The sequence below is a fragment of the Cynoglossus semilaevis genome, chromosome 8, assembly GCF_000523025.1.
Source record: "Cynoglossus semilaevis isolate Cse_v1.0 chromosome 8, Cse_v1.0, whole genome shotgun sequence".
NCBI lineage: Eukaryota > Metazoa > Chordata > Actinopteri > Pleuronectiformes > Cynoglossidae > Cynoglossus > Cynoglossus semilaevis.
Genome location: NC_024314.1, coordinates 14576337 through 14589238, shown reverse-complemented (window position 1 = coordinate 14589238; position 12902 = coordinate 14576337). Strand labels below are relative to the sequence as shown.

At 48.1% G+C, this 12902-nt stretch overlaps 1 protein-coding gene across 3 annotated transcripts in view; it reads right to left on the bottom strand.

Annotated features, from left to right (window-relative positions):
* Positions 1 to 932: 932 nt before the first annotated feature.
* Positions 933 to 12902, bottom strand: part of ankfn1a (ankyrin repeat and fibronectin type III domain containing 1a) — a 34962-nt gene continuing 22992 nt past the window's right edge. For all 3 annotated transcript variants that reach the window (XM_008314951.3, XM_025057246.1, XM_017034716.2), the window contains 17 exons: positions 12488 to 12698; positions 10492 to 10686; positions 10272 to 10385; positions 10082 to 10179; positions 9518 to 9608; positions 9006 to 9113; positions 8168 to 8267; positions 7275 to 7407; positions 7060 to 7176; positions 6706 to 6921; positions 6448 to 6614; positions 6203 to 6374; positions 5949 to 6117; positions 5606 to 5772; positions 3407 to 3629; positions 3125 to 3317; positions 933 to 3040 (listed from right to left, as the gene is read on the bottom strand). In XM_008314951.3, coding sequence (XP_008313173.1) covers positions 2278 to 3040; positions 3125 to 3317; positions 3407 to 3629; positions 5606 to 5772; positions 5949 to 6117; positions 6203 to 6374; positions 6448 to 6614; positions 6706 to 6921; positions 7060 to 7176; positions 7275 to 7407; positions 8168 to 8267; positions 9006 to 9113; positions 9518 to 9608; positions 10082 to 10179; positions 10272 to 10385; positions 10492 to 10686; positions 12488 to 12698 — 3237 coding nt within the window. In that variant the 3' untranslated portion in view covers positions 933 to 2277. The remainder of the gene's footprint in view (positions 3041 to 3124; positions 3318 to 3406; positions 3630 to 5605; positions 5773 to 5948; positions 6118 to 6202; positions 6375 to 6447; positions 6615 to 6705; positions 6922 to 7059; positions 7177 to 7274; positions 7408 to 8167; positions 8268 to 9005; positions 9114 to 9517; positions 9609 to 10081; positions 10180 to 10271; positions 10386 to 10491; positions 10687 to 12487; positions 12699 to 12902) is intronic.

Here is a 12902-nt window from a genome sequence, read left to right as displayed (position 1 = left end):
TCCGGGGGAAAAAAACAGTCACTGCCAGTGGTGGTGTGAGATTCCAGTTGGTTCACACCCTCCCACATGGCGTCCTCTGACCGCCGCCGCCGCCGCCACCGCCGCCGCCGGCTGCTGCAGCAGATTCCTGTCACAGCTCCAGACTGAGTTGTAGGAGAGCGGATCAGGACACAGCAGCCAAAAACAACCAGAGGAATCCTCTGAGGCCTGGGTCAGGAGGAGGAGGAGGAGGAGGACCAGGAGGATGAGGAGGAGCAGCAGGAGGAGAAAGAGGAGGAGTAGGGGGAAGAGCAGGAGGAGGAGGTTGAGGAGCAGAGACTTCATTTATTTTATAAATCAATCAATTTTCTCTTGTGAACTTGTTCACTGACTAGTTTTGTTGCCAACATGGAAAAATCGCAGCTACCAACAAAGCTAACAGGCAGAAATCATTCGTTAGCGCATCAATACTTACTCTTTCTACTACTCTTCTAAATATATATATATAAACAGTTCAGTTTCTCGCCACTAGAGGTCCCTCTCACTAAAAATATAATTGTGGAAAAACAAAACTGTCTTCAAATTAGTGTTGACGCTCTAAACAAAAAGATGCTACAGAGCTAACAACCAGTATAGCTAGCGAGTTATATAGTTGTAACTCGCTAGCTTGCGTCCTTAAGTTCTACAAAATATAAACGCACTAGCTACGTCAAATGAGATTTAATTAAAGAGAAAACGACTGGCTAACGAAAAGTGCTAAAAGCAGCACAGATGCCTGGGAGGGGAGTTGAAAACATTTCTATTTTGGATCACCTTCATTTACTAAGCACTTAGCTTTAGCGCAGACATCGACTCACTCACTAAATAACGTACCCAGCATGCTAACAGCTTCACAAACTCACAGCTGAGCAACAGTATAGGAGAGAATGTGAAAAAAGAGGGGGCGCCGAGAGTAAATGTGACACTTTAATTAGTGCACGTGAGTCGTCAACACACACTCAAACAACACCAAACAGCTGTAAACAGTACAGATCAAAGCTGCCACGGTTAATGCCCTACGTTAGCTTGTTACTCATCACCGTCATTGTCGTCATACTCGTGTGCAAAAATGAAATACAAAAAAAACTAAAACAAAGCACTCGTCATTATCTGGCGTGCATAAAAACATTTCTGTGCAAGTACTAGTTTTAGACGAAGAAAAGCTGATTTCTGTTTTTGGTGCAGGTTGTAAAAAAATAAAAAGTAAAAATAAAATAAACCACAGTAACTGAACCAAACAACCACTGAACACAGAGAGGGAGGGGCTAAGTGCAGACAGACTCCTCCCACCACAACAGATGAATGGCGACATCATGCTGAATCAGAGAGAGGGGTGAAAAAAAGAGTTACGAACAAATTCATGCCGACAATCATCAAACACTTCAGGTAAAATATTCTACAATAAAAAATACTATGAGATTTTTTTGACAGAAATGGAGTCACGTGATGACACCTCGGCCAATAAAATACTTCAAAATGACCACAAAAGCAACAAAGAAAATGATGACGTCACAGGGCACAAAACCGTACATTCACTTCAAGTAGAGGTGGGTCCATGCTGTGGGGCGGGGCCACAGAGAAACAATAACTATCAGCAGGATATACGTTAACGATGAGGGACCTTGTGCAAAACCTCCTGGACACAGAAGAAGCAGTGCATCGGTTCGATTGGTCATAACAGTCGGAGTTGAACCAGCAACTTTGTTTTTTTTTTTTGGTTTTTTTTCAACCAACGGAGTTGTCGAAAGTGAAAAGATGCACTAGCATCATCGTCTGATGACGGATTTTTACCTTTGACCAAGACTGAGGTTGTTGCGGGCACAGTTTAAGACGTTCTGCGTTGAAACAAACGAACGACAAATGTTTTCAATGCGAAAAAAACGTAAATTTTCAATCAACGCAAGTACAACTGGATGAATACACTGTTCGCAAAGCAGCGTATCATCACCGCCCATATGTCGTGTGGACACTGTGACAGACAAACGGGGAATGTTTCTGTTGAATCTGCATAAATGTAGCGCAGCGCAACTTCCTGAGTTCACTTCCTGTACGGCCCTTCAGGTGTTTTAGAGGAAAAACATAAAGATGAACGTGATCTGTGGAGGAGATCCAGCCGATGACCTTAGTCAGGAGTAAGGCAGAATTTGTTAGTGGTATCGCTAAATCATTAATGGCTTCCATGTTTTCCTGGTTTGGTCCACAAGAGGGCGTCTGGGAACCCAGGACATAGCCTACAAACCTGTGTCTTGTTCTCCAACTCTACAGCGTACTGCTCAAGATCTCTGACACCTGTGAGTTTGTTTGGTCGTCCGAGTCAACGTCCTGGGCCGTGGCTCCTCCTACTCCCTCCACCCATCCTTTGGACTCTTCCTGTGCCATGACAACTGACCCCTGGGGGCCCGTCGCCTGATTGGTCATCTCTTCACAGACTTCAGTCTCTGATGACTTTCTGCAGGGTTCCACAAAGATCCTGCGAACGTGAGGTCTGTGTTCTCGATGTCGGCTCCTTCGGTTCTCCAGGACACAGGAGGCGTGGCTGACGTAGGTGGTACTGGAGATCTGGGCGGTTGACGTCAGGGTGGAATCCTCAGGTGTGGGCCGGTCCAGGTCAAACTGCTTGGTGTAGATGCCCTCAGACAAGGAGCCCGTGTGGTCCTCTCCGCTGTGGCCTCGCAGCCAGCGCTGAGGTCCACTGAAGTACTGACCGCGGTGACTGCGGGACAGCAGCTTACGTTTGGCCGGGGGGTTGGGGAGCACCCTCGGGGAAGGAATGGTGTCCTCCTTAGATAAGGAGAGGCCCTCCAGAGTCCTGGTCGTGTCAGTGAGAGTCGGAGACAGGGGTAGGGACAGGGGGAGGTCTTTAGAGAGTGTGGGGGACAGAGGGAGGGACGGAGATGAAGGAAGGGCCCTGTGATGGGAGGGAGAGCGGGGGAGATTGGAGGAGGGAAAGGATGAAGCAGCGTCTTTAGGTTGAGTGGTCAGTGGGGTGGGCGGGCAGTTGTCAGAGGCACAGACGCTGTACCTGTCAGACAACGGCAGACAAACTGTGAGGTCACTCCAAGGTCGTGTGTCAACGAGGGTCGGACGAGGAGAAGTAGAACCTCACCTGAGCTCATGGACCTGCAGCACGTCTGGGGCGCTGCCGCCCAGTGTGTGCACAGCCTGCTGGGAGAAACCCTGCGACGGCGAGTAGAGCAGGTCCAGCTCTCGGGGGCTCAGGGCATCGCTGGAGTCGTAGTCGCTGTCTGTCGGCAAAAAAACCTCCGAGGATCCGTCTTCATCCGACCCTAGGAGTGTGTCTGAGAGCATCAGCGAAACAGAACGTTAGCAGGTCAGAGTGCTAACAAACGCTACTTCAACACGAACCAGGGCGGAGGCTGCGACTCACCGTTGATTGCCTTCCTCCTGCGGAGTTCAGGCGACGGCGAGGGCGTGGCCAGGTAGTCCATGGTGGAGGAGGTGGAGTCTGTCTTTTGTTGACTAGAACTGTTCTCTGGAGAATTAGCATCAACGAGGCATGTAATAGGAACGCCACCGCTCGGGTGTTTGTAGCGAGCGTACTGCAGCGCATCAGTGATCCAACGCAGGTCGCGACGCATTTCGTCCAGTTGCTACAAAAGCACAAAAACAAAGAACCCAAAGTCTGAATGTGTGGACGGAGTCAATGTGTCCCCAACATTCTGTTACTTCAGAGTAACTTCACCAGGTTATAGCACATGTAGATATATGGAGAGAGATCACAATCATTCACAGCAGTTTGTATTCCAATTTTGGTTTTTTAATTTTTTTTTTAATCTTTTGTTTTTAAATGTATTTATTTTTATTTAAAATGATAATAAATGATTTTTGTAAATGTTTCACTCACTCCTGAAAAACTAGTGGAGTTTTCCTTTAAGTGTGAATGAAGCGTGAAGCTGCAATTAGTACACATACACACACACACACACACACACAGAAACACACAGATACAGACAGACGCACACTTACTTACACACACACACACACACACTGAACCATGACTCGGCTGGAAAGAATTTGTGCAGCGACGGCAGAGAAAGTCTGTGGAGAGAAAAACACAGAGGAGATTCCTGCTTGTCCACAGACGACAAACTTCTGTCCCACACGTCTCCACTCTTCATGTTGATACAACTAGCTGATTGACTGACTGACTAACCATAACCAACCATCCATCCAACCATCCATCCAACCATCCATCCAACCATCCATCCATCCAACCCTGACTGCGTGGCCAACTTATTCACTGTCTCCCTAACCTACAGACCAACTAACCAATCAACTAATGGACTGAGTAACAGCTGGTCCTGAACTAAACTACCAACCAACTATTAACTCAAACTCTAATTATCAACCAACCAACCAAATGATTGACTAGAACATCAACAATTCACCGGTTGTCTGGCCGACAGACCACTGAAACAACTGACCATCAGAACCTCAGACTGTGAACCTACTGACTGAGCAGCAAACAAACTGACCTCCCACTTGACCGACCCATTGGTTCAGTGACCGTCAGTAAACCGACTGAACAACCAGCCAATGCAGCAAAGGAATTAAAGGACGGACTGGAACAAACCTAACACAGACTAACTGGTCGACACGGTTGATGGTTCATGTCATAAACATTTGTATTTTTATCTCCTCATGCTAAAGCTAAGCTAACTGTTCTGTCATCAACAGGAACATCTCAAAAAACTAAGTTGAGTTTTTTAACTTAAGAGGGAATATTTTCAAAGTACAGAATAAAAACACACACACAACACACCAAGCCACACACACACACACACCCCACACACACCAAGCCACACACAGTGATTAGTATTATTTTTCCCCCCGACACCGCCCCCTCCCCTTTGTGGTCAGAGACTCCTTTTTTCTTCTGTTTTGAGAAGCTTTAAAGTCACAGACGAAATCCACACATCTGGTTTCTCACACACACACACGTGCGCGCGCACACACACACACACACACACACACACACACGGTGTGTTATTAAATAATCACAGGTTTCCATAAAGCTGAGACCACACTGTGTTCCACGTTGTCTGAGCGACAGTAAACGCATCGCAGACCAGACTCAAAACAGCTGACACAACTGAAGAACTTTCAAAATAAGAGTCTGACTTTGGAAGTGTACAAATCTACACGAAAACCACATTTACAGATTTAAAAGACCACATCATTTTTGTTGATCTTCGTGATGCAAAAGTGTCAAAATAAATAAAATACTCTCTGTTTGTCAAAACATGACCATAAACATGTGTTTTCAAAATAAAAGTCAACTCACTATTTTGGCTTGGGAGCTCATTTCTACATGACCTCAGTGATCTACCTCATACATGTAATTAGAAAAACTCAGTGTACTTGAAGAAACATGGATTTGTTTTTCTTTAAACCATTTTCGAGCTTGTATTTTGCAGTTCACCATCAGATGGCGATCTACTTATTGAGCACCCACGGTCTCCACAGTGAAAACTTTCAAAATAAAAGTATAGATTTTAGTTTTCCCAGTAACGTCATTTTGACCTCTGTCTGGGGTGAAATGCATGTTGGGAATTGTGTCTCATACCTGGATGTAGTCCAGAACGAGCTGATGTCGTTGTTTAGCCGTCACCACTTCGCTGTCAGTGATGGCCTCTCTCAGAGCCTGCTGGGTAATGAGGGCGTCCAGGTCCAGGACAGAGGACAGACGACAGTACAGACTGATGAACCTTTCTTTGTAGGTGCAAAAATGACCTGAGGACAGACAGAAAACATACAGTGACTCCACCTGCTGCAAGACAGTTGGAACTGCACAGACCAAGATGAAAGAGATTATTAAAAAAAAAAAAATCAGAAAACTTTTAGCTATATTTTTCTTGGCTAACTCCTTGGTATTTTTCAGCTAACCTTAAGCTTAACCAGATTCTCACCGAGCTCAAACATCTGTAGAGGCAGGTGCAGGAAGCCCGACAGCGGTGAGTAGGGGTTGGACTGTCCGGGGGCAGAGCAGACCTCCTCAGCTGGGGGTAGCAGCAGGAGGAAGGAGATCCCATGACCCAGCTCCACCACTTCCTGGCTGTAGAGGCGAAAGTGACGTGCCTGTGCACGTACACACACAAACACACGTGTAACAGACGGACCATACTCTAACAGTGTGACATCATGAGTGGGCGGGGCCTGGTACCTGGTTCAGAGGTATGTTAATGAGCTTCAGCAGGGACTTAATGGCGGTCTGCAGCTCGTAGTACAACAAAGGGACGTGGCTCTCAGCTATAGGCTCCGCCTCCTCACCATCCTCTTTGCTGTGGTCTGAGTCTCCCGTAGCCACCAGCTTCTGGATCCACTCCCACTCATCCCTGAGCCCAACACACACAACAAGGCTTTCACACAGGGTCCTCCAAAGCTACGAGCCAATCAAACGGAACGTACCTGGACACGTTGGAGTTGTCTCTTATGCGAGTTTGACACAGCATGTTGGGCGTTCGCTGGGAGACCAGGACTTTGATCTGGTCCACCGAGCTGCTTAGCTTCAGGTAGCCCAGGTACAGACCTGGGGCCAGACGATGGCCGCTGCGCCGCTGGTATGCTATGATGTCCTGAAGGACACAATCGGACAGAGGGGGCGCAGTTTGACACTGTGGTGTGGTTTCAATCAAGCAGTGAAGGTCAGCGTGATCTGGTCCTCACCTGGATGGTGATGATGAGGATGTCCAGAGCGTAGGGCTCCTCTGGCGTGGACAGGGACTTCCTCTGACTCTGCAGTTTGGTCACCTGCATCCACTTCCCGTTGTAGAGCGAGTGCTGACTCTCCGTGTCCCGGATGGTCACCAGCAGCACGTTCCCGTGGCGGTCCTTGATGGGCTCGTAGTGGACCCGTCCCAGGTTGTGGGTTCCCAGGAGACTCTGAGAGAGGAGCAAGAGTCATGTGATCCTTTCAGAGCGTAGAGTGGGAAGTGATTTACCATCATTCGGAAGAACAACGGTTTAGCTTCAGCGTGATCCTGATCAACAACAGGTTTCCAGATAAAACCAGTCTCTGACCTGCAGCTGTCCAGCTGCCGTCAGCATCTTGTGTCTGGCCTGCAGCGTTGAAGACGAGGACATGGACACTGACATGCTCTGTCTCAGCCACCGGATGTCCTCCCACATACAGGACAGCTGCAGAGAAACACAGTTCAGGAGACCATTCAAACCAGATCAGAGCCTGTTCACACCACTCCTCTGGTTCAAGACTCTAACAGAACCATGGACTGTACCTTAGTGAACCACAGGAAGTCCTGCATCAGAGTGCTGCCGTACGAGTCGTCCACCTCCACGATGGGGACCTGGTCCTCGGCTGTGACCAGGAGACTGTCCTTATGGTAGAAGACAGCAGCCAGATACACCCCCCTGTGCACACGCGCACACACACGTGGAGTTCAGTTAGTCCATAATTGAAAAACTTTTGCGTGTGGACAGGAAGTGCTGCGTCAGCTCTGACTGTGCTGTAAACGAGCACCATGTTCGGAACAGTGTGAATCAGAGTTGACTCAGATGATGGAAACTAAAAATAAATCTCAGCCTCTCACAACACTCCAAATAAAATCAATCATTTTACCAAAGAAGAACAAGGAGCTGCTGGTCCAACGCTGCCTCCTGTGGTCTTATTTTTTTGATGAATCTGATTAGAGGATTTTAAAGACTGAGATGAAAAAATAAAAATGTGAAGGTGACGATGGAGGCAGCAGAGGATGATGATGATGATGATGATGATGATCAGGTCCAGCCCACGTTATCTTCACATCGTGTTCTCAGCCCAGTGTGAAAGAGTCGGCTGTAAATTCTCCAATGCCAAATCCCATAGAGAAAATGAGCGATTTTACATCTCAGGGACACAGAGGTCGTTGATTCACGGCTGTTCCTTCAGTGAGTTCAAATGTTGGCCGTTTTTTATTAAAATTCTATTTTTACAGATTTTCGTCACAAACAACAACACACCACAGAAGAAGAGTTGAAGCAGCAGCAGCTTTGTCTAAAACCGGTGGTTTTTTTTCTACAGACTTTGGTGCAGAGTCATTTCTTCATCATGAAACAACACATGAATGTCATTTTTGATTGATTGATAAGCATGAGATCAAAGATTGACTGATGATCAGTTTTGGTGTCGAACCTTTTCAGTGTTTTCACAAACTTGTTGGAGGAGTTGAACAGATGTTTGAGGCTCCTGGAGACCGACTGCTTCCTGCTGGTGTTCTGCAGCTTGGACGAGTCTGAGGAGGAGGAGAAATCATTTTTTTAGTCAATGAGAAAATGAGAACGTGAACAATTAACAACCAAACAAGTGTGTTTTCATTTTAAAGCTGGTGCGTTGCCCTCGGCCTCAGAGGTCACAGGGGTCACTGAGGTCACCTCACTCTGACTCAGTCTTATCTGATTCTCTTTCACCCGGCCGTTTGTCTCCTTTTCTTCCCTTTACAGTCCCTCCGTCCTCCCCCTTAGGCTGTCCCCGTACCCCCCCCTCAGACCCTGCCTGGACATTGAGTGATGCCAATCTCCAAAACCACAGCGCCCCCTTTGACTTCTGCTAATTAGCCGTTAAAGAATGAGCATCCTGTAAACAAACATGAGACTGATGGTCACGAGCACGACTTTAATGCTGTGTCGCAGGAGGAGCAGGAGAAGGAGAGGAGGGAGACTGGTTTGAAACAATGATTATGAGGATGTCATGTGGACGGTGTGGACAGGATGGACGGGGTGGACAGCATGGACGGCGTGGACAGGATGGACGGTGTGGACGGCGTGGACGGCGTGGACAGCATGGACGGGGTGAACAGTATGGACGGTGTGAACAGTATGGACGGGGTGAACAGTATGGACGGGGGGGACAGTATGGACGGTGTGGACGGCGTGGACGGCGTGGACAGCATGGACGGTGTGAACAGTATGGACGGGGTGGACAGCATGGACCGGGTGGGGAGGATTGACGGGGTGGGACATGAATCACTCACCTCCACAGCAGTAGTGTGTGTGAGTGGCTCGGACCTGCTGCAGCAGACGCTCCATGGCCTCGATGTGGCTCCGCCTCCTGGGCTCTCGGCCATCGCACTCCATCCAATCTGATGAAAACACAAAAGTCAGGATAATTCTAAGCGCCCCCTGCTGCTGCTTCACAAAACACTCGTTAGTAACACGTTATTGGGAAACACGGTGTTTCCCACTAAGTGTTTGTCCTTTTACACCAAAGTCCTGGGAAAAAAATCTTTAATTTTACCCCACAAGAACACAGGCAGTGCATGTCTTCTGCTGCCTCCTGTGGTCAGTTTGTGTCACTGAACCAAGTGTGAACAAAGTATTTCACACTTGTCATCATAAAAACAACACTTCTCAACCTCCAAAAGTAATAGAGGCAGAAGAGGTTTAACAATTTCTGTTTGCTTTAATTTAAAATCAGCAGTTTTTCTATGGACTTTGGCATGGACCACAAAAAACTGTTCTGCAGGAAGAACTCTAAAGAACTTACTGGAGGGAGCTGCAGAAGGGGGCAGGGAGGAGGCCGGCGGACCCCATCCCTTCATGTTGTAGGCCAACACTCGGACGTAGTACAGTCGACCCTACAGTGAAGAGAATGCTGCAGTTGAGTGAAAGGGAGCAAAACCCAGAGGGGGCAACAGAGAGCAGGGTCCTGCTGAGTTTTTACATGGACATAAGTCACAAGGTGTTTGTGCCAAGAACATTTATATAACGAGAAGCTTTTCATCTGCTTTGTTGCTCTTCACTGCAACTGTGTCCTTGAAAAGACAAGCGTGAGACCACGAGCACACTTGTCGTGCGCCACGTAGGCGGAGATCTCAAACGACTGGACTGAAGGACTTGGTTTCAGCTCTGCACACAATACACGACATCACAGTCGTCCCTGACCAGAGTGAATACATCCTACACACACACAAACACAACAGAGTCCTGACGGTGGGACTGGACTCTCGTTGCAGCCTGTGCTGTTATATTTTTTGTCAGACCTCAGCCTCAGACCGTAGCTTTTCGACTTGTCGGCGACACAGACGCAGGCCGGTCAGTGTGGTCTTACCGTGGTCAGGCTGTTGATGGTGACCTTCAGGCTCTGAAGATCCTGCAACACCATATCTCCAGCTACAAGTGAGAAGTCCTTCAGACAGCTCCACTCCACTGTAAAACACACCACACACACACCTGCGTCAGTAGGATGTCCGATCACACCTGTCCATGTCTTGTTTGTTTTTCCCGCGCTCCTCTTTTACCACGGTACTTCGTCACCACCGTTGAGTTTAGACACCGCGGCTCCTGGAAAGTGACCGTTAGCGTCGTGCTGCTGCTGACACTCAAACGCACCATGGACGGGGCTTCGGGGACACCTGCGCAGGGACATGAGACACATCTGTCTGCTGATGGCGCTGCTGGGTACTTTAAACTGCAGAAGGGCAAACTGCTTGTTAATATTAAAACACAGATGGCGCTCACGTGCATGTTGGAATCCTGTTCTCATGCGTTTGTAAAGTTTACACCTCCACTCCCACGCCTTCAGCTGTTTGTCTTTGTGACACGCCTCCAGAGAGAGCCCGTCCCTCTGAGCCTGAGCAGCTAGCTCAGCCGCACGCCGCTCCGCCTCCACCACCAAAGATCGTAGGTGAGTGTCTCGACTCTCCACACTCACAACTGAAACACACGCAAAGAAGCTCATTTCAATGTCTGCATTACTGACCCCTACGGACATGGAAGCCACTGCATGATCTGTGTGTTATCAGCCTGAAACTGAGCATGAATGGATTTATCGATCCAGCAGCTGTGGTAGTAATGTGTCTGTAATACAGTGTGATTGACTCAAGTCTGCAGCTGCACAAAGTTACTTGATTGGGTGACAAGAAAATGCAGCTAATGAAATAAAACAGTGGATGTAAACTGATTGGACGGCTACAACAGGAAGCAGTAAGGAATCAAACCATAGACCTTCTGATTGTCGGTCAACCTAATCTACTGATCCACAGCTGGGTCACAGTAATTCCCCTGTGTGTGTGTGTGTGTGTGTGTGAATGAGTGTGTTGTATACTTATGTTTGTTTGTTTACGTCTGTCACGGTTGTGACTAAGAACTGGAGCAGAGAGTGAGTGAGTGAGTGTGGGAGAGGGCGAGAGAGCAGTGAAGTAGTATTTGGACGAACACACACACACACCCACACACACACACACACACACACACACACCTTAGTCCTGTCCTGATTCAATTTGAATTAATCATAAACCTGATCCTGTTACTGAACTTAAACAGGATTTTGACAGGACTGAGAACCACATCTGGACCTTGCAGCTGGTCCTGATTCTGTTCAGTACGATTCTGATTCTCACTGATGTGGAGCCACTGAAGTTCTAATCCTGATCTAGTTTAACCTGTTGTAAAAACCAGGGAGTGAAAACCTACGAAGACTCTGACCCTGACCCTGACCCTGGTCTACGCCACATTCAAAACCTCTGTTACTTCTGAGTTTTACCAAGATTAAAAAAAAAAAGATAGAACCAAATTATCACTAATACCATCAAAAATGAAATTATGTCTATTTATCTTATATGTAGGGCTCAACACACACACACACACACACACACACAGACTGATGTTCTGGACTCTGGAGGAACATCATGAAGCAGTAGCGCTGCCTCCGGAGGGAAAACAGCGCCACTGTTTACTCTGTTTGAGTTTGTTTACAGGGATGGAGTTGGAATGCTGCCAAGAATCCAGAATCCAAGTCCAGATTCCGTGTGTGTGACACTCGTCGGCCGTCGCCTGCTGCTGCCGCCGCCGCCACGGAGGCTGTGCAGCACAATAAATCACTTAGCTGTAATTGCCCCGCCGTTACACGCATCATTGGAAAAGTTAAACCATTAAACGACAAACCTCGTTAAAGCTGTTTCAGCGGGGAGCTGTGCACGTGCACGTGCACAACACACACAAACACACACATGGTAATGGGTTTTCAGGCTGAAGGTAAGAACCACCTGTCTGAGGACAGCAGTGAGACTGATGAGGAAAAATTGAGAGACTTGGAGTGTGTGTGTGTGTGTGTGTGTGTTAGTGTGTGTGTGTTAGTGTGTGTGGAGTAGGGGGATAGCAGGCCCTTTCACGGCCCTGTGTTGGAGACCCAGACTGCTGCTGCCGACACAAACACAGGCCCTGTCTGAGCCACGTACAAACACACACACACGTACACATGTAGACACACACTTCATGTTTAACCTACAGTGAGTTCATACACTCTAATTAGCTGTGACACACAAAAACATGCTAACTGTTATCTATGATCTATTGTCAAAGAGCTCAGAAAGAACACAGTGAAGATCTAGCAAAGGTTAGCTACATGATAAGTTAGCATCAGCATCAGAGCGACTGATGCTAACACCCCACAGTCCTCTGACCGCTGGGCCTCATGGACACTGAAGCAGCATTGACCAGAGGGGGGCGTACTCACAGTGGGGACTCTCCTTTCCTCCGGCCTTCAGCAGTAGCTTAGCGATGGGCAGGTTGTTGGTCATGATGGCGATGTCCAGTGGTGTCAGGCCCTGACTGTTGGGGGTGTTCAGGTCCAGCTCTTCTGCCGAAAACTGGTACAGAAGGATCTGCACCGTGTCCAGGTCCTGCTGCTCCACGGCATCAAAGATGCAATCGCTGCCCTGCATCGTCTGCACCAGACCACAGGAAGTCACAGGGAGTTAGTACTAATCACACTGTGAGCGCCCCCTAACACTAGAACTTTCCTGAAGCAGAGATGACACAGTTTTGGTTCTCGTCTTCAAAATCCATCCATTACATGCATGACCGTATGCCCCCCCCCCCCACACCCCTGGGTTAGTCCTTCAGTTGGGGAGTACTGATGGCGCCTGACG